The 21,178-nt window shown below is 39.3% G+C and overlaps 1 protein-coding gene across 1 annotated transcript; it reads left to right on the forward strand.

Moving 5' to 3' along the window:
- Positions 1-8,448: 8,448 nt before the first annotated feature.
- IGIP (IgA inducing protein) lies at positions 8,449-12,851 on the forward strand. The gene has a single exon (XM_057541839.1). The coding sequence runs from the start codon at positions 12,543-12,545 to the stop codon at positions 12,702-12,704; it is 162 nt and encodes a 53-aa protein (XP_057397822.1). The 5' UTR covers positions 8,449-12,542; the 3' UTR covers positions 12,705-12,851.
- The last annotated feature ends 8,327 nt before the right edge of the window (positions 12,852-21,178 follow it).

Here is a 21,178-nt window from a genome sequence, read left to right on the forward strand (position 1 = left end):
TGTATCGTTCATAATATATTTTTTTTATTATGTGTAGAAAGATTTTAAAAACTTAACTAACGTGCAGCAATTTCCAGTGAACCTGTACTTGGACATCAGGTAGTGAGTCTATTTGTGGTCACTAGCACTGTCTCCTAAACTTATAAGAGGTCTGAAGCTATCCTTTGATTTTTGCCAGTGCTATTAACTTATGTAGACCCGTTAAAAAGCAGAGCAACACAATTATAGTTATCCTACTGAGCCATGGATTCTGAGCTTCATTTTAAAAGTGAAAGCCAAGTTGGTGTATGTAAAGGATTTCCATGTAGCTGTGGTGCTAGTTATTACTGGCTACATTATATGCTAAGTGTATTTGTGTTCCCCAAGTGTACAAGCCTTCTATCAAAAGTATGTTCTATAACTCATATATTCAAGGTGTAGGGTATGAAAATGCAAAGCTTAGGAGAGCACTTTACTAAGCTGGTGTCCTCCCAACTGAAATTGTTTGTAACGGTAGTCTTTTACAGGTTTTCATTTAAAGATGTTCGTGTGCTTTTAATTGACAACTAACTTCTTGCTGCTGTATAGTAAAATATTAATATATTTTTATCATTAAACTGCTGCATGACTATCATCTTTGAGTGAAGAGAAAATGTTATAAAAAAAAGATGCCTTAAACAGTACATTTTGGTTTGGAATTCTGTAGAAAGTATTTTGGTTTAAAAAAAAATGGATCTTGTCTGACATAAAGAGTTCTGGGGATGGAATTGTTTTCTTGGCAAATCCAGCCATATAGATCTAACTGCTGTATGTAGAAGACACCACCTGTAGGAGCTGGAAGGTATCAGTGCTTCTCACATTGTAAAGCATTGGCCTAGGAAGGTGAAACAGTTGTCTTTGAAGGGTTTTTTTTTCTGCTGGTTCTTTGGGTTTTGATTTGGTATTTTTAAGCTCCCTGGTTGAGTGTGTTGTCTTTGAGATCTACTGTATGTGTTGAATAACAAGCTATTTCCATTGTACTGTGCATTTTCCCATTAAATTGTTTGCTTTTAATATTCATACAATGTTTAATATGAGGTGACCGTACAATAGTTAGGAGTTTCTTTACTTACAAAATCACTGGAAATGATTAAATTGCTTTTCCCCTTCCCCCAAGGTGCATTTTTCTTATTTCCATATAGTAAAGTTGAGCTTTTACAGTGCATAATGTGACATTTGGAATGCTTATCAACTGCATGTAAACATTAATAACCTGCACTTTTTTGTCTTAAGGTTTGTTGAGCTGTTTTGTTCACTGTACTTTAACTGTGATATGGAAAAGACTGCATTCTCTGTGCTGTTACTAGTTAGGAAAGAGAATTGCTTTGATTTTGTCTCTTGTTTACTATAGCTTCTTAAAGTTAAGCCTTGTACTACAGGTTGTTGGAGTACTCCTAGATCAGTGTTTCATAGTAGCCAGCAATAAGTAGTGCAAGTCAACAAAAAACACAGCAAACTTAGGCAAAGTGTCCTTTCTTTGAGATGCGAGTTCTTTCATGAGGTTTTCTTTAGGGTCCGAGTTACCTAAAGTGAAGCCTTTCTTAGCTATAGACTTCAGATTCTGCTTGGAATCCTACCGGATCAAGAAGCACATGTATTGTGCAATTGTCTTTACACTTAACAGTTAAACACAATCTTACTCAGATTTTGAAACCAGTGTCTGAATTATGGTCAGTGGTTTTAAAAAGAAATCCACATGCAGATCTTTTAAGACTTCTTAAGACGTGATCATAGAAAAGACAAATGACTGTAAAGATGCTCTTTTTTTGCATCTCACTTTACCTCCCCAAGTCCCCCCCCAACCTTTCCTTCTCCCCTCGCCTGTTTCATCCTTTTCCCACCCTTCCCCCCAGGTGCTCGGTACTTTACCAAGGTTCTATATCTCAGTGTTTTATGTTGGAGTTTTTCCTTGTTTTTATTTTACTAGTTGGTAAACCCTGTTTGTGCTGAAACAAAAAAGGAAATGGTATATTTGACCATATGTTTTATTCATAGAAGACAGTATGATCAAATGTGCCAAAAACAAGTAAACAAAACTTAATTCATGACAAGTATGCCTTATTTTTAATGATCTGCTTTGTCTTACAATTAAGGTCCAAGAGCTTGGTTAAACTATATTATTTGCCTAAGTATAAAAGAACACTTGAAATGCATTGCGTTCTTTAAAATGAGAGACATTGTCAAGTAATTTAATCCAGAGATCAGCCACCAGATTTGAAATGCCCATGTAAGTGTGTGTGCTTAGTGTTGTTCGCTTTTTGGGGTTTTTTTGTTTTTTCTTTTAAGTCACCAAATCTTTTTTTAAGCTACTTTTTATTTGTGCCTCCTATTTATCATGCTGATGTTGGAAACAGCAGTCATCCAGCCACAGAGGGAGCTATAGTTAACTAACCAGAACTGTAGAAATCATTATACATGGCTTTGACAACAAAGGAAGTTCATAAGAAAAGCCATGTTGGCTTTTCCTCCACTAGATACAGATTGGAGGTAGATGAATATTTGCCAAATGGAAAAAAGACAATGTGAGTCAGGAAAGACAAACTTTTCCAGCTTCTCAAAAGCCATGGAGAGTAGAAACCAAAACCAACAGGGAAATAAAAAACCTTGAAAGTCTCACTTTCTAGTTGTCCCATTCAGGGGTTGAAATTTGACTCAAAGTGAAAAATGTATCAATGTGTTTTTTAGGTCTTCACATCTAGAGATGGATAACTATTCCAGTTTGATTTTTCAGGTAATGGAGAAAGCTGCTAGTAATTTTAACCCCTGCCTAAAGAAGATAATTTCATTTGGGAGCAAATACTTGTTGCCTTGAAAAATAGCACTGTAATAGCCTATGATAATTAGTTATAGAATAACCTTTATCCCTTTTAAACTATGCAAATTATTAAATAAGTGTAAATTAGGACTCAAAGATAGTTGATTATATTGCAATCAGATGGCATTCACAAACTTAACTGGAGCATATACAAATAAAATCTATTAGTCTAAGAGTTTTGTATGCTAACAGAAGAATATAATTTAGCTACCTATTCTAAAAATGGTGAATATTATTAATATTGTACAATAGGACTGGGAAGACTGCCTCCTTTTTTGAAGAGAGAGATTAAGGATTTTTATAATTGTTTTTCATCAAATTTTAATATTTTTGTCAAATTTTTAGGTATTTAATTTGTAAAACAGTTTGCTTTGTACTGGCATACAGAAAATAGGGTATTGATTTTAAAAACTTTTTGAAGCCAAGTGATCAAGTACATTTGTAATAAAAGTCAATGGATCTATATCAGTTGTACTCACTGTTTTCATTTCTTATACTTATTAATATAGGAATGCTGTGCTTTTTCTGCAGGAAAACAACTAAATTTGGGTGGAAGGGAGGGGAAAAGATAAGTCTGTTGATAATGAGAATCTGGGTGGGTACCATGGCCCAAGTACTTTATATAATCTTTAAGTCAGTTAAGATTTGGTATATTGAAAAAGATGTATAGGTCACTTTTTTCTACTTTTTTTCCTTATGAAATGATGTTTGTGGGGGTTGTCTCATTCATTTTTTCTGTGCTTTAACATTTTGCATTTGGCAATGTTGAAACTTTCTAAACTAACACATTTTTCTTTTATGATATTTTGGATTATCTGCCAGCCATGGTTGACCCCACCATGGGCATGATTATTTTTATCTCCCACACATGGTTCACCCTCTCTTCAATATTCCCATTCATTTTTTTCATGTTACACATACACACATTTCCATATGATTTCAGAACAGGGATTTCTGAAATTGTTGTTCTGGTGGCTTTCATAGCTCCACGATTTGTTTTGTTATACATGTGAACATACTTTTAATATTTTTTTCCCCCATAAAAAATGAGATACCAAATCTGATGACTTTTTTCATTTTCAGTATCAGAATGAGATCCAGCTTTCTATGTAAAAGGATGCTAAAACAAGAGAATCTTTAGCAACTTAGGTTTGGAAAATTGGTGATAACTCTGAGTATAACATTTATAGTTGATGATCCCTAAATCTGAATATCTTAATGAGATATATATATATATATATACACACACTTCCCCATGAGAGTGGAATGAATAGGAAAGAGAATTTATTAGAATTCCTTAAGTGAATAAATTCACTAAAGTTATTTGTGCAAAGTTGTCTGTTGAAGTTTATCCACTTTTAAATCATATAATATTTGTTTATTTTCATTGAAAATTAACCAAATTTAGGCCATTCATAGTGAAATTATGTGAAGCTTAAGCGTTCACTTCTATTAAAATTACTGTTTTCACTCAGCAACATTAATTACTATGAAGAATTTGCAATAAATTTTTAAGAAAAGCTGATTTTAATATTTGAAGAGTTATTTGATCCTAAAACAAAACCTGAATTTAAGGCCTAGGCCATTTGATAGACTCTTTGAGCAGAAATTTCATTATTATGGGCTAAATGAAGATCATCTAAACTAGCATTAGCATGAGTCAGGTAGAATTTCATAATGCAAGACAACCAGGTGAAAAGTGAAATACATGATTGGTTTCAAGCCAACAGTTTGTCATCTTTCAGCTGCTAAACTGACTACCAAGTTTTGATGTTGAATGGTCCTAGGCAACATATGCCTTTAGCAAAGTTGAGTATGGCAAACGTCACTTGTTAGAAACATTTTTCTTGAAAAGAATTTCATAGCTATTCATTCATATATGCCTTTAGGAAAGTTGAGTATGGCAAACGTCACTTGTTAGAAACATTTTTCTTGAAAAGAATTTCATAGCTATTCATTTATTTTTATTTTGTCCCCATATTGTGTTTGGCATTTCCTTCCTCCCTACCTTCCTCCTTCCCTCCCTCCCTCCCTCCCTTCCTTCCTCCCTTTCTTTTTTTTTTCCTGATGTGCTTTGCTTTTGTGGAAAATTGTCTTGTTTGATAGGTAGAAACATGGTGGTGAGCCTCTGTGTAAAATAAGGTTACTTCTTATGGACCAGAAATATTTTACTCATTTTGGAATTATAAGATTTTTGCATTTTCATGAATACATACTTTGTTTTGGTGATTATTAGTAATTTGCTTATTAATTAAATTTTTGTAGTATTTCCTGGAAAGAATTTAAGCTAAAGAGTCTAATTTTCTTGATTTAGGATGCACTTTAATAAGTCTAGAAGCCTCCAAGTTCAAGGACCAAACCTTTATATTCTAGAATTTTGAGAAACGTGGAACTACTCTTGTTAGCATGTGTTTTGCTCTAAACTGGATTAACGCAGAAGGATCCTAGGAGGACTTAAGATGTTCTTATTATGAAGTGGCAGTCAAATTTATGGGACAGGTGACTTATGTATTCACATTGACCAGCTCAGTGATGGCCATCCACTGATGAATTAATAGACATATGTTGGGGAATGGGTCAAACTCCCTTTGAGCTAGAGTGGGTGGGCAGTTTCCAGTGCAGGTAGTTGTTGGTGACATTTGACCTACCTCCCTACCATAAACACTGGAATTTTCTTTTTCCCATCCTCCTTTTCCCTTGTTTTTGTCTCCTTTATCCTTCTCCTTGCCATAGGCCTACCAGTGGCACTCCAGTTTACCTCCTTAGGAAGGAAGTAAAGAAATTGCTGACTCCTGCCTTAGAAAAGAACATAGCTAACTGATCCCAGAAAGATTTCTGTATTATGAGGTAATTGGGCAGTTTTTTCTGACTGCTGTTTTCCCCATAGTCTTAAGTTGGCAGTTTGAAGAGCATCGAAATTGTTAAGAAATTTGTGAATTTAAGAAAGTAAGAAGTATGTGTATTTTGGGTAAGTTCCTGGAAGCTGAGACTTACTGGTTTGGAAATTGGAGAGCAGAAAGGGGAGAGCTGTTTAATGTGTTTATGAGTGGAGTGTGAGAGGTATACAAGGGAATGGTTTCAAGGTAAAGTGGGAGAAATTTTTACTGGAGGTAGGAAAAGACACTGAGATGGAGTCTTAAATGAGAGTTTGTTTGCTGAGGACAATGAAGTTGATATTCACTAAGGAAGTTTCAGTAAAATCAGAAAATGGGTCCCTTGTTGGTTATGGGAAAGCTATTGGTCTGTAACTAGATGTTATAGTGAGGATGCAATATACAAATCTGTTTTTGGGTATAGGATGTTTGCTTTTCTGGACAAATTAAATAGCACAATTGTGGAATGGCAACTTTTCTGGTCAAGGCAAGTTGCTGCTGGAGACTTATTTTGAGGGGAAGAAATAAGAAAGTTCCAAACTTTTTCACCGTTACCATTTTTAAACTACCAGAAATATGTATCTTACATTCTCCTGGGCTCATGTTACAATGTAGTTTACCTTTGCTTTTCAAAATGTTCTTTAGATCAAATTATTTGATTTTATTGTCCACAAAGATCTATATTATGCCTCGCATTTATAGAACCTTGAGCCTTTGTTCCACATGAATTTCTAGAAGAGGACAATAAACCGGGTAAAAACACTGAATTGCAATTTTAGGTATCCTTTCTATTTCTTTTATATTTACAATCCTAGCAACCATTTAACATTGTAGACCTTATGAGATCCTCAATAATACTATATTTCTGAAATTAGAACAACATACACCCCTCCCACCCCCGAACTCAAGTTTCTGTTTGTTCTCCCACTTTCTATGTTACTTTAAAATTGTAGAATTCTCAAGAGTTCGTTGGTGGCAAATGTTAATAATATAGTTTAGTACATCTTGGAAGTTCTTGCGTCCTTTGTAGGGTGAAGTGATTCTGTTTAGATTTCTGTTCCCAGTATCCCAGGAGCATTTTAAATTATTTAAGATAAAGAGTTGCTATCATACTTGTTTTTAAAGTTATATAATTCAAGTATATTTGGATTAACTCTGTTTTCTAGTTTAGTATGGACTTATTCTCAGTGATTTTGACAGATTACTTTCAAGTTTCAGTTTACCCAAATCTGTATACGTTAGTGATAAAACCTCTTTAAAGATAACTAAAAAAAAGAGGTTCTGATTTTGTATTTGGAATGTAGTGGGGTTTTTTAACAAATGTCAAATACATTAATAATAGAAGAATTATTTTTATTTTAACTTATTTTGTAGAGTTGGCACTTAGTATGGTTTTCACATAGTATTGTGTGTCAGATTTTAAATTATTGTAGTTACATACTATAACTTAAGTCAGTGTAGAGCCTTCTTAAATAACCCCTCCCTTAGGAATTGTTTAAAAAGAAGTGAATTCCCAAACCTGTGTCAAGAACCAGTGATTTAAATGACTGTGAGACAAGTCTTTGAAAGGCTTCCTTGAGTCTAGTCAATGGAGATAAATGATAGCCCATTTCCATGCTGCATACAGTTGTTAGGGTTTATAAAGTTGTCAATATGTAAAAGTGCAAAAGCAGGAAAGACTGTAAAGTTGCCTATAAAATTTCTAGTTTTCATTATTTGCACTATTTATCTTTGCACTTGATTTTTTGAAAGTTAAGACTAGTCACTTTCACTTTTGTTTCTAGTCTTTTCTAATTTCTTACAGAATTATGTTTTCAATATCCCTCCCAAAGCAAAACTTATATGCAATTAAATATTCTTTATAAGTCCAAGAAAATATTTCTTAGTGTTAGCTATGTAGAACAAAAATTTGTTTTGATAAAATTTTTAATATGGGCCTTTATTTGCCAATAAAATCCTTTGTAACTGTGAGTTTTATTAGACTATTTGAATAGACAAAGTGAAAGCTTAGGATAGAAAAAAAATAATATATGTATATATATATATATGTATACATATATATATATACACACACATGAAGTGGTGTCTTTAAGATCCAGTTTCCAGCCTGAAATGGCCTGATTTTGGAGTGTTGATTTGTTTTCACTGAAGTCAATGAGATTTGAGTCTAGCTGGGTATTGGCTTTAAAAGCTGGAAGTGAAGTGGGTGGCAAGTGGCAGCTCCCTCTTTCATGTAGTTTTCCATAATACTCATGGAGTTTCCTCATGGTCTATGTGATATAACTGGTATCGAAATAATTATATTAAATGAATATTCCTTTTTGGAATTCAAGGTTGACTCACTTTTTGAGGAGGGGAGGGTGACGGGGGTAAGAGACTTTATTTTAACTAGAGGCATTATTATAACCTCAAGATGTGCTCTAGAAAGAATAGGAGAACAAAAAGTGTACCTGTGAACATATTTTTTGTCTTAGCGAGATTGCGCGACACAGTTAGTGTTCGGAATTGCAAAAAAAAAAAAAAAATTGACGGTTTTGTCAATAGAACAGAAATGTGTTTTGGCTAAAATTATATTTTGTAAGTTATTTAATTACTTCATTTTATATTCCCTTTCCCATAGCCTTTTAGGCACTTCATACTTAAAACCAACAAGTGAGAGGCCTCTCTTCAGATCTGGTTTATTTTTGGAATGCCTGAGTGTGTTTCTGGATGGGGGGGTGGGGGCGGGCGGTGCGGCGGGGCTGGTGTTTTAATTCTTGACATGCTCGTCTCAGCATGTTTTGCTATTCATTCTGGATCTTAAGTTTGCAAATTCTGCTGAAAATTCAGTGATGTATTTGAAATGAGAAACTTCTCTGTGACATAGTGTGAATGTTTGTGGCTGGACTCTATTGTGGAATCTTGTGGCTTTGTTTTTAATTGAGGTAGAAAGTTAAACTTCCGTTGTTCAGATTTTAGGTTTATCTAGTGGAATTGTGCCCGGTAGTTATCTAAATATGGACCAATTTTGGGAAATGAAGGTTGACAAATGTGTATTTGACTCTAGATAATCCTTTATTCAAAATCATAAAGGCTTACATCATTAGAGTTGTCTTAGGTTTTATGTTGTCTTGGGTTAAATGTGGATGATGATCAGCATTATATCTATGAACTTCCTTTGGGAAAAGAGAAAAATTCAGTCTCCAAACCTTTTCTTGGAGACTAAATTTACCATATATGGATAATGAAAAAATTTTAGAAAGTGGCTTTGATTATTTTTAAATGGAATTTAATCAGCTTAATTATTTTTCCTAGTTTGAAGCACTTATTTCCCAAATGTGAATAAAGGGAAAAGATCAACAATTTGGCCCCCCCCTTTTCTGAGGGCATTTTTAGTTTTCTGCCCCCATTTCCCAATCCTGTTATAAAATGAATTACGGGTATCCCTCTAAGTCCCTCTAACCCCTTTTGGGGGTCACAGATACCTTTGATAATCTGACGAAAGTGATGGACCCTCTCCCCAGAAAGAAAATACAACATATACAGATAATTTTGCATACAACCTCAGGGGCATCACACATCTTCTGAAACCCAAGTTAAGGATCTCTAAGTAAACTCTGTAGAGAAAATTTTAATGCAATTGATAAAATTAAGAACTAAGTACTGGCATAAAACATTTCAGATTGGAATTATTGTTAGATGATGGCCCCTACTAGCAAAATGTGACATTCCTACCAGCTTTGTTAGACATTATAACATCCAGATAGAAGGAAAAAAGAAGCAAAGTTCTGAGAGCTATTTTTAAGGAGTCAGGGCATCTCTAGACATGGGAGCCACTCCTGGTTCAAGGCAGGGGTCAGGGTGCCTGACAGCTTCTAGCAGGGTAGAGTTTGATAAACCACAATGCTCAGGATGCCAAGGGGTTAGCCATTATCTTAACCCCTTTCTCACCAAAAGATTTTAGTTTTGTGTATTGGGAAACAAGACGTCACTAGGGAAGAAAAAGATTTGCCTTACAGCTCTGCTGGAACACATCAGTTTGGTGACGTATGGGACACCGGTATCATTTTTGAGAAGGTGCATAAAACCAAAGTAAATTATTCTCTATGTAGAACATTCTTTACTAGTAACATTTGTTTGGATGTATTAGCTTTGACAATTTTTACCAGTAAATATTGGTTTTATTTAAAACTGGTAATCCAGTTTATAAATAGGATAGTTGATATATCTGTCCTTTCCCCCATGTAAAGAATAGTTTAAAGGTTTATGCTTACTTTTTATTTTTCTCTCTTGATGCCATGGAGTGGGGTGGGGGTGGGGGAGATCTTTGAGTCAACAACCGACAAAATATCTTCTTCAAATTTGAAAATTGAGAAAGCAGCACCTTATTTAAGTCTAACTGTATACCATTTTAGTGCATGTATTAGTTTTAATAATGATTTTTTGGTGCATGCCTTTGGGCTTATTCAAAAGTGTACAATAGGAAAGTATACGTATTTCCTTTCTTAGAAAGGAGATGTTTTTCTACTTTGCAACATGTGATTACAAAAATCTTCCTCTGTGGGAAGATTAACCATGTATTGAACTACTGAAAAGTATATATTTTTAGATATACAGAAAGCATCTACATGGAGCAGCATTCAGACCTATATAGAAGTCATAGCATTCTATATAGGACCAAAAAGGAAATAACATTAAACACTTAAACAGACTTTGTTGGGTAGAAATACCTTTAGATCTTGCATTGACTTCCAAAAAGAAAATGCCACAGAAGTTTGCTGAAAACTTTTGTTGTTTGAATTTTCTCTGTCAGTGTATTTAGCCCAAATAGAACAGCTTTGGGTTAACACATACGTAAGAATCAAAAAAACAAAGCTAACTAAATAAATCAGTCTGGTTTGCTAATCCAGCTTGACTGAAATAAGTAAACTAATCACTTGCAACATAAAAAACTGTTCAACTCCTCTAAGGTTTTGACAAAATAACCTTGGCTGATGTGGGAAGACTCCCACTTTGATTTCTGACCTGACAGTGAAGATTCATGCTTGACATGATTTCATACCTGACAGTGTCTGTTTAAGGAGCTGTGGTACAGTCTGCTAATGCAATCCCAGATACCTGTTGATTACCTGTGAGATCTAGAGTCCAAAGTAGCCAGCAGCTGTATCCCTGAGTGCTCTGTGCCCATCAGATCTCTTAAAGTAAGCAGGGTTGGGACAGGTCACAGCTCTGATGAGTGACCTCAGGTGCTGTGGACAGCCCCAGATTTAAGACTTGTATCTGCTTTCTTGGGAGTCATCACTGAACTAATGTCCCACATGGTGTTACTTACTGTAGATGCTCTCTCTTGGAGGAGGCCCAGAGAACACATCCTAATTGCTTGTGGTACTCAGAGAGGGGGTGCTAACTCTGATGCCCTGGCCAAATTCCAGTTTAGGGATGTGGGTCTTCTTGCTATTCTAATTGGAAACATGCATCGCTTCCCATTTTCCCTGTTGATCTCAGTGCAAACTGCACTAGTATATTTCTTTGCCCCGACCCCAAGTCTCTAAGATGCTGGTGTGTATTATATGGGCCAAGTTCATGCCTTATCCTAATGCTGGAAAGTTGAGGAATGAGTGAGCTTGGTGTCACAGTGCCCTGTAGTTGGAGGGTAAACTCTTGTGGTGTTTTAGGGAGGAAGTTGGCCCTCTTCTTAGCATAAGTTGGGGAATGTGCACTAGCCGGAGGCTTCCAGCCATGAGGTGTGAACTGAAACCTATTTTCCCTCTTTTCTTATAGCATGTTGAGAACATCTGTTGGGTTTTTAGCAGTCAGGGAAGGCCGGAGTTCTGCAGCTTTAATCTGGGTAACTGAGGCTAGTTTGAGCAAGTCTTTGGTTAATTAACTAGGTTCTCAGATGCCACAGACTCCGTGAAAAGTCACCATTATTTTCAATGGTTGTGATAGAATTTCCCCCAGTAGCCATTATTTTAAGATTATATTGCAGAGTTGCTTTATTTGAGCTTTTCGTGTATACACAATCCCAAACTGGAAGAAATAATAATTAAAAAAAGGAATCCTGCTGTGAAAGGTATATATTACTCTAGATTTTTCTTACTGTAAATATTGTAAGATTGTAATACTGTCGATATTTTATTAACCAACAAATGTTAATCTATGTGAATTCAGACTTATTTTAAATGTGCTTCTTATTTACTGTGTGTGGTCCCTGTTGCTGACAGTATTAAGTTATATTCTGATGTAAGATTAACTTTATTAAAGAATGTAAACATTGTTTCCTTATGGGAAAACAAATAAAGTATAAAGAAGACAATTCTTTTCATTAAAATATACTGTGTATTTACACTTGCTAGACCCAGCACCACTTATAAATTTAGTACACTGTTCAAAATTTTAGTTAACACAGCTGACATGGTTGTGCTCTGTTTGAAAGTCTAAAGAGTAGGTACTGTTGGAATATAAACAGTCTGTATTTGTCTGCTGTGAATCATAATCTTGAAATTTCTAATCGAGTTTGTAAAATTTTTATAGTAAAACATTTTAACGACAATTTAAAAATTTATCTTCTCTAAAGAATGGTCAAAACAATATCCTTTCAGAAATAGAATTGTTCTTTAATATCTTTCCAAAATGACTTTGGTTAAATGGACCAGATGTATGTTAGTTAAAATTTAGGACAAAGTTGTAATATTCTTTGAGTTTACAAGTTAATCCTTATTGGAGATGTGCCAATTATACAGTAGAATATCATTAATTTGCACTGTTTGGGGACCCCATTAAGAATGCTGAATTTTTCCAACTAAGAAGTAAGCAAATGCAATTTAAAAAGTAAATTTGAGCATTCTGTATTAAATATGTGCAGTTATTATCACATGAAGAAGCTCAGTGTGTCGGGCTGTAATATAACCATACTTGCTGTCATGTTCTCCCATCTCAGTGCTGGGAACTCACCATGTGGAAACCAAGCAAATGTGTTGTGCATCAGCCGGCTTGAGTTTGTTCAATATCAAAGCTGAAACTAGCGAGGTCTGCTGTACTGCTTATTGAAGTATTGTGATTCTTTTAGGCATTGATTCTTACAAAATATATACTGTAACAGTATACTTTGTACAGATTTAAATTTTATTTGAAAAAATGAAATAAAGTAGGCAAAAAAATAAAGATGTTTATTTTTCATGTGACTATATAAACAGATCAGTCTTTTGTTTCAGTGCCTTTGGTGGGGGTGGTTATGGTTGCTCTTGGAATTTTTTGGGGGGCGGGGGGGCATAGAAACCATTTTAAGGATTCAGCAGCAGGTATACTTGCCTAATCATTAATTTGCTGTAAGGATTAAGTGGTCTGTCTCACACTGGAAAACTGTTTTCTATTTTATTTTAAAACAAATTTATTTAATTTTAGAGATTTTATGTGAATGGCTTCCCTATCTGGCTTCTTGAGTCAGTTTTTAAAATTCTCTGGTGGTGTGACAGTTAACCGAGCCATCACAATTGAAGAGAAAGAGAAACTTTTCCCATAGATCATGTCCCTTTTCCATAGAAGGCTTTTTGTTTTCTGTCGTTTTAAATTTGAAGTTGGTTTGGGTTACAAAAGAGTCATGACAAAAGATGAAGAGAATCCTCTGCAGAAAATAGCAGTTGTGCTTGAAAATAAGATCCTTTCAAAACTGCTTTTCTAGTGAGTGGAGTGGTAGACAGTGAATGAAGTTACCAATAAAAATGTGGCACAGGAGTGATCCTTCAGAATAGTTTTAATGGGACCTTCTCAGAGAAGATTAGATTATCTGACCAAAAAGAACCATCCTAGTTTTGGCCTCTGACTCAAAAAGCAGCAGTGGCTTCAGGTGTATGATATTTTCCTCAACCTTTAGAAATGGACTTGGAAGTTTTATTTGTTTTTTCTCCTCATTTTATCTTTTCTGATGCTTTCACTTACTTTTGGGCTGGATATGAGAAGGCTTGGAACAAGCAGTTGCAGGAACAAGGTTCCTGCAAAAGTCACACTATAGAAAATTTTTTCATTGTTATTTAAATGTGTATAGCAGCTGTTATACTCTAAAAACTGATGCATGGCCATAGAAATATCTCAAGTTCACAGTAGCACAGTTTCAGGCTTCCCTGGGTAAATTCCAAGAAAGTTTTGTTGTTGTCATTGTTGTTGTTTTGGTTTTTTCCTGCTAAAATGGCCCTCCTTTGTAGAGAACAGCAGACTAGCTGTTGGACTACAGCTAGCCACAGCTAGCTAGCTTTGGACCAGCTTCCACATCTGACAATCACCAACTCCAGTAAAAATAATACAGACATTTTGCTGCATGAAAACTTAAAGCTGAGGGTTTTGGGTAGGTAGGGCAGGTACTAAGAAACTCTAATTTTCCCTAAGTTGGGCAGTGCCTCTGATTTGGGTGGCACACAGAGAACAGGTGTGTACTTCCTGAAGATTCCCCTCTTTCCTCCAGGTGGAATCAGACAAACTCCTGGGTCCCTGTCCCGGAGGAGGGCTCTCCAGTACAGGACGTTGTGGTAGAAACTCTAGCCACGATTTATAGTAAGTATAAGCGAGTGAAAAGCCAGAAGCCAGGCCCCTTCCTAACTGTCCTGTGGCCTTAATCTTTAAAAGATTCTAAATGGGACTATGATTAAATATGCCCTGTGGTTATTTTGGAGGACTGGAGGTGAGTTCTATTGCAGGGCTACAGGGGGAACATCCCAGACTTGGGATGGGTCTGAACTATATAGGGCAAGGCTTACAGGCCCATGGGAGCCTCTCAAGAAAGGGGCCCACCATGGTCAACAGAACTATTAGTCATCTTTATTCAGCACTTTCTTTTCTAAAGTGATATAATTGGCAATTGCTTCCCACCCCCCCACCTCCAATGGATGTTAACTTTTATTTAACCATGTGGTATGTCATTTACTTGGGCTCTTTTGCATGGTTTTTAGAACTCTCTTTGTTCCTAGTGCCAGTAACAATTTCTAAGCAGATCGGACTTTTTGACTTGGGGTACTGGGTTGTAGAAGAGGTTCTGCTCATTCAGGGTCAGAGGAAAGAGATCCCTTTTTCTGTGTTTGGCTGCCGGGTAACCTCAGGGCCAGCACAGTCACTACTGCTTTCACTTCAGCACCATCCCCCACGCTTCTGGAACTTAAGGAGGAGGAGCCACTTTTTTTCTCTGAAAATGGGGATTCTACCTTAATTTTGCTAATCTCTGGAGTGTTTCCAATAACGTCGTTCCAGTTTTCCTACCAACATTGATTTTCATTCATTTTGATCAAATCAGGCCATTTGGCACTTAGGCTGGCAGTGAGAAAATGTCACAAACAGACTCACTGAATGTTGCAATGTTTAAAAAAGCAGGATATCCCCACCTCACAGCCAGAAGGGTTGTCCAGTTAACCCCACCATCCTAGGAATCCTGACTCTCCCTGCATGCTCAGCTCACAACTCAGACCTTCCCTGGGGAGCAGGAGTTTCTTTGTCAGCCTCCTAGGGAGATTGGCAGCCGCTCTGACCTAGCTCGGCCTTCTCTTTCTGTCTCTGGCAGCGACACTAAGGGTGGGTCTGTACTGCCACCATCCTAAATTTTTCCAAGCCCCCCCACTTTTTTTTTTTTAAAGCTAATATTGAGTGCTTAAAATATGCAAGCTAAGTGTTTTATCTAGGTTATTTCATTAAATCTTACTACAACCCTATGAAATAGGCATTATTATTATCCCCATTTTACAGAAGAGGAAACTAAGACAAAAAGAGATTAAGTAGTATGCCCAGGGTCACACAGTCAGAATTCAAGTCACGAGTCCTGGCAAGCTGAGACCCTTGGTCTCAGACACTCTAGTGCCACCTCCTCCCGTAACTTGCAGGGTCTTCCTGACTTTGACAGTGCCTTACCTCAGGATGTATTTAGCTGGATGGCAAAGCCAGTGTTCCCTGCGGCAAAGGAAGATTTCTCTGTATAGCTCAAAAGCCACATTTCCTGTTCTGAAGGTTGATTCATTAATGAATCCACATTTTCATTTCCCCTGCCCCTTTCATGGGGGAATGACTTACTCGGAGCAGGTCTGAGGAAAGCTGGCAAATGGCCCTTCCAGGCCTCTCTCCACTGCTCTTGCTTAAAGTAAGTATAGTGCTGAGTACTATTCCTGCCTCTTCCCATCCTCACCACAATGACCTGATCAAAACGCTCTGTGAATGAGCTCTTCAATTCTGTCTAGCGGAGCTGTCGATTTCTTTCTTGTTCCCAGATTATACCCCCCAGCAGACACCCTATCTTCCTTATGGCTGACCTCCTATCTGGGTTCATTTGGCTCCAGATATAGGCTCAAAAAGGAACAAGAGGCAGTCTCCAGGAGAGGATCTGGGTCTGCCCAGATTCCCCAAACCTCACTATTTGCCAGTAATTGGCCAAGTAATTGGATCAGTCAGGGCCAGCCCTGTAGTTTCCAGCTCAAAGTTTTGCTTGGGCTTTTACGTTTCTGAAGGCACTTTTCCTGCATCCTCTGAAATGCTACTTCTCAGATGCTTCCTGACCTCTAAGGGAAGGTCCAGAGTGTCACTCTCCAGGGGCTTCTTCCAAAAATAAAATATGAAATTCCTTGGGACTTAGGGGTGGTTTGGAGGGCTGTGGTATCTATTAGAACTCTTGTCTGAAAAGGGAAGATCATAATCCCTCATGTTTCTTGTATCCTCTAAAGCAGTGATTCTCAAGGTGTGGCCCCTGGACCAAGAGCATTAGCATCCCCTTGGAAATTGTTAGAAATAGAAATTCTTTTTTTTTTTTTCCAATTTTTTGGCTGCGCCACATGGCATGCGGGATCCTAGTTCCCCAATCAAGGATTGAACCCATGACCCTTGCATTGGAAGCGCAGAGTCTTAACCACTGGACCACCAGGGAAGTCCCCAGAAATAGAAATTCTTGGTCCATACTCCAGACGGAACTGAATCAGAACCTGCAGGAACCCAGTAATCCCTGTTGTAACAAGCTGTCCAGGTGACTCTGAGGCACAGTGAAGTGTGAGAACCACTGCTCTCTAAAGCAAAGCTTCTTTATCTCTTTTGGAGTTTTAGGTTTGAGAATCTGATGAAAGCTTGGGACCCTCTCGCCTGCTTCACAGACCTCCTCAAGTCCATGTTAAGAATCCCTGCTCTGGAACTTAGGGCTTGTCCATGCCTCTCTGGCTTCCACCCTCTCCACACCACCTTGAGAAGGGGTGGCCACGTGCTCCCTGTTTGTTCTTTCATTCATGTCCTGTTGGTTGTCGCTGAGAGTGGGCGGCCCCCGTGCCAGAGAACACAGGGGAAACGGCTTCCTGCTCCATTTGTGCTGCAACTGTAGCCTGTGGCCTCTAAACAAAAACCAAATGCTTGGGCATGGGGCACCAGGCCAGAGCCTGGGCAAACAGAAAAGCGATTCCTTCTCCTGGAGCTGGGAGCTGTGTGTCAGAGCAGAACTGCTAAAAACTGCGGAACTTCCTGTGGCAGTCCTGGCTGGGGCATACTGACTGCAGCTAGAGCTTTGTCAGTGGCAAGTCCTCGTTATGCCTGTTGCCCCTGTTTAATTGTTTGTGGCACCCCTGTTCAGTTACACAGGTATCCTGGTTTGGGTAACAGAGTATACGGTCCCCCATTTACTCACCTAATGGCCTCCTCACAGGTCTCCTTATGGCCAGTCTTGCCTCCTGCAATCCATTCTCCACACAGCGGCTTGCCCATAAATATGGTTACAAGACCCTTATGATCTGGCCCCATCTAACTCCTCAGTTTTCTCTCCTTCCTTTCACCTCCTTGTTCATCTCTCTTAAGCCATACTGGTCATCTTCCCGTGTCTTGAATGCATGGAGCCCATTGCCACCTAAGTGTCTTTGGCTTTGCTCTTCCTTCTGCCTGGAATGTGCTTCCCTACAGCTCCTCACACGGTGGCCCTTTTTCATAAACAGGCCTCAGCTTTCATGTTCTCCTTTCAAGGAGACCCCCTTCCAATCACTCTCCCTCACAGCACTGTTTCCTTTCTCTTCCTAGTGCTTATCACTGTCCAAAGTTGTCTTTTCTTTTTCTGTTGATGGGCTAACACTGTGAGGGCAGGACTGAGGCATCGCCAGTGCCTAGACAAGTCTGGCACACAGCAGATACTCAGTAAACATCTCTTAGCTAGGCGGTTGGACTTCATCCACTCCCAGAGTGCCTCTGGGGGCTGAGTGCCTCATCCATGTTGAATGCAAGTACTGTCATCCTGTTTTATCTCACCTCTTGCCCACAGGTGGCATAGGACAGGGACCCTGAATACAAGAGGATTCTTCTTTGCCCGCTGCCAACTCTCCTTAGCTTCCTGCACCTCCCACCTCTGTTCGGGCCTTAGCGTCTCCTCTCCTTAGGTATTTCATCTCCAGATGAGGTTCTGGGGAAAGGGCAATGACCCTGGCCTCAACAGATAGCTTAATGCCCACTCTGCCCACAGCTGCCCCCCAAAGCACTGTGGGCTGGGGTTCCAGCCATTCAGCATGCACTTAGGGGGCCCCTTGGCCACTGAGCATTTGATGGGCAGCATTCTTCTGGGCTTCTTGATGAGCTGGGAACTCACTCTCCCTGGAATCCACTAGTTGAGGGAAGGGAGGAGACTAGCTATCCAAGGGGTTATGTGCCCTGTTTCCAAATGCCGCAGGGTAGGAGGTGTCCAGAGAAGTATGGCTTCCATAGCGCACCAACATCACTGGTGACGTTTCACCAAATCCTGGCTCTTCTACTCTCTGTTACTTGACCCTCCCCCGAGTCTTTAAAATGAGAGTGGTGACAACTAAACCCCCTCCCTCCAATAACATTCCAGGGCAGCAGTGAAAAAGAACCTCCCTCCTTCATTCTAAACCTGAGGAGGAAATGAGGCTCCTGAGCTCAGCTGAGTTTAAAATAAATTTAGGCTCCAAGATAAATTTAGGGCTATGGAATATGGACTCAAATAGCAAAGTCATACAGAGATAGGAGATAGAGTTTGAGAGTTTCCAACCAACTCGCCATAAAGTGAGTCCCTGATGAGAACCAGGCTGCTGCATGGTGGACAGAGGATAAGGAAGGGGAAGCAAGGACTTGGAGACCAGACCATCACTCTGGAGGATTTCCAAGGCCTTTGTCCGAGTTCTGGCCTTTGGGGAAGGAGCATGGAGGTGGAGGTTAAAAATATTAGGTTTGAAATCAGATCGATGCAGATCCAGTCTCTGTCCCTCACTAGCTTTGTGGCCTTCAGCAACTCTACCTAACCTCCCCTGGTCTCAATTTCCTCATCTATAAATGGGATAACAGTGCCGACTTCATTTGATTGTTGGGAAAATTAAATGAAATAATTCCTGTGAAGAACTTACAGCACAGAGTAGTGTTTAATAAATGCTTTCATCATCATTATCCTTGATGTTGTTGCGGTTGTCGGTCAGAAGGGAGACAAATGTGGAACTTGTGTAGCCGATAGGAGCCCTGCTTCCAGTAGCCTCTGCGTTCCCAGGTAGGGGAGCCGTGAAAAGAGCAGATGCCTCTCGAGAGTGACCAGCTAGACTGCATTTGGCTGAAGGGAGGGGAACCCATTCTGACCCCTTCCCAGTTCAGCTTTGGTCCTGCCTACATACCTTTCTCCTGCCAGCCCAAGGAGGACCCAGTCTGTGGTGCTCTCTTCACAGGCCCAGTTGTGTACTGGACCAGATTTATTTTTGGTTTGTCGCTTACTATCTCTGTTCCAGGCCAGGAATGTCTGAGGTTTTCTAGTGATGGTGGAGGAGAGCGCTCTTTGGAAAAACAAAATGAGGTCTCAGTCTAGGGGCTCTGCTTCCTTCTGGCTACAGGCAACAACAGAGAATCTGCCATCTGCCAAGGGTGCAGGATGACTAGAGGTCAATGCTGAATATTAACTCACCTGTTGGACATCTAAGATAGCAGTTAATCAGCCCTGGGGAACAGCTCTTGCATAAGGAAAGGAGAGATTTGCCTTTGGCAGAAACTTTTATTTATTTATTTATTTATTTATTTATTTATTTATTTTTGGCTGCGTTGGGTCTTCGTTGCTGTGCGCGGGCTTTTCTGTAGTTGTGGCGAGCGGGGGCTACTCTTCATTGTGGTGCGTGGGCTTCTCATTGCAGTGGCTTCTCTTGTTGCGGAGCATGGGCTCTAGGCTCATGGGCTTCAGTAGTTGTGGAACACAGGCTCAGTAGTTGTGGCACGTGGGCTCTAGAGCGCAGACTAAGTAGCTGTGGTGCACGGGCTTAGTTGCTCCGCGCCATGTGGGATCTTCCCGGACCAGGGCTCGAAGCCGTGTCCCCTGCATTGGCAGGCGGATTCTTAACCACTGCGCCACCAGGGAAGTCCCGGCAGAAATTCTTAAGCTGGGGCTTTTGGGGGTCTGTAAAGCTCCTGAAATTTTATGCAAGATTATACCTGTATGTGCAAGGTACATTTTTCTGAGAAGAGGATCCATAGTTTTCTTCAAAACTCTTAAGGGAAGTTACAGCCCAAATAGGTTCAGAATCACTGGTCCTGATCTGAGAGTAGAAATAGAACCCTCCTCTAGGGGGTCTCTAAGAAGCTGCATTCTTCAGCTTGGCTGATGAGAAGGACTGAAAAGGACCTGGAAGCAGGGCTGCTTAGCCTTTGAGGAAAGAGAGCTGTTCTCTTTATTGCACCTAGGTTGACTGGTTGGAGCCTGCCCTATCCATTTGGAAGTTGGGGATTTTGAGCTAGCTAAATATCCCTTATTTTCCCTGAATTTTGGTTGCAATATTATAAAGCACTCTAAACTGTCATGTTTTGTGCCAGATTGGGGGACTGGCCTGGTGTCATCTCAGAGGTGGGAAGCAGGGTTGAGTGACTGCGCTAGGTGTGTGTGGTAGCAGTAATGGTGGGGGGTGAGGTGCAGGGGTCTCCTTATGTTGCCCTCATTTGGATGCTTGTTACATAGCTGGTTCTCAGCCACAGTTTTTGCATTGATATGTAGTTGTTTCCTTCCTTTTGGAGACATTAAATCTAAGTTCCATAGTCCATTTTTTAATTTCACCAAGGCAGTGGCTTCTCCTTACTCCTATGGCATCTTTTCATGAGAGGCCAGGAGCCCCAGTCTTCTCCCCAGCTGTGCTTATTTACTCCTTACCCCTCACCCTACAAATCCTGAAAAATAGCTCTGAAAGCCAACTTGGGGCCTTTGAGATTGTTTGCTGCTCCTTGGAATATGATTCCATCATTGAGTCTATTCCAATTCTGGCCAGTCCTGGTACTGTCGTCTCCTGCTTTCCTCAATACCCATCATTCCTTGTTGCAGCTACTTGTTCATGTTAAAAAATGGCATCTATCTCCCTGCTGAGAATTTTCCCCCTCCTCTCAAACCTCAAGTCCATGTGCTCAACCCAGCTTAATGGATGGCATCAGAATGCAGCAGAGGTTTCCTAAAGCTTGGCTGTCCTCCTACCTGAATCAGGCAAACACTCTCTTAGCTCAGTCAGCTCACAAGTAGGAAGTATGGGCTGAGACT

This window comes from Balaenoptera acutorostrata, chromosome 2 (genome assembly GCF_949987535.1).
Source record: "Balaenoptera acutorostrata chromosome 2, mBalAcu1.1, whole genome shotgun sequence".
Taxonomy (NCBI): domain Eukaryota; kingdom Metazoa; phylum Chordata; class Mammalia; order Artiodactyla; family Balaenopteridae; genus Balaenoptera; species Balaenoptera acutorostrata.

What these genes read in the sequence shown, in the direction of transcription:
- IGIP (XM_057541839.1), top strand. Translation starts at nt 12,543, where the DNA reads ATGTGCAGTTATTATCACATGAAGAAGCTCAGTGTGTCGGGCTGTAAT.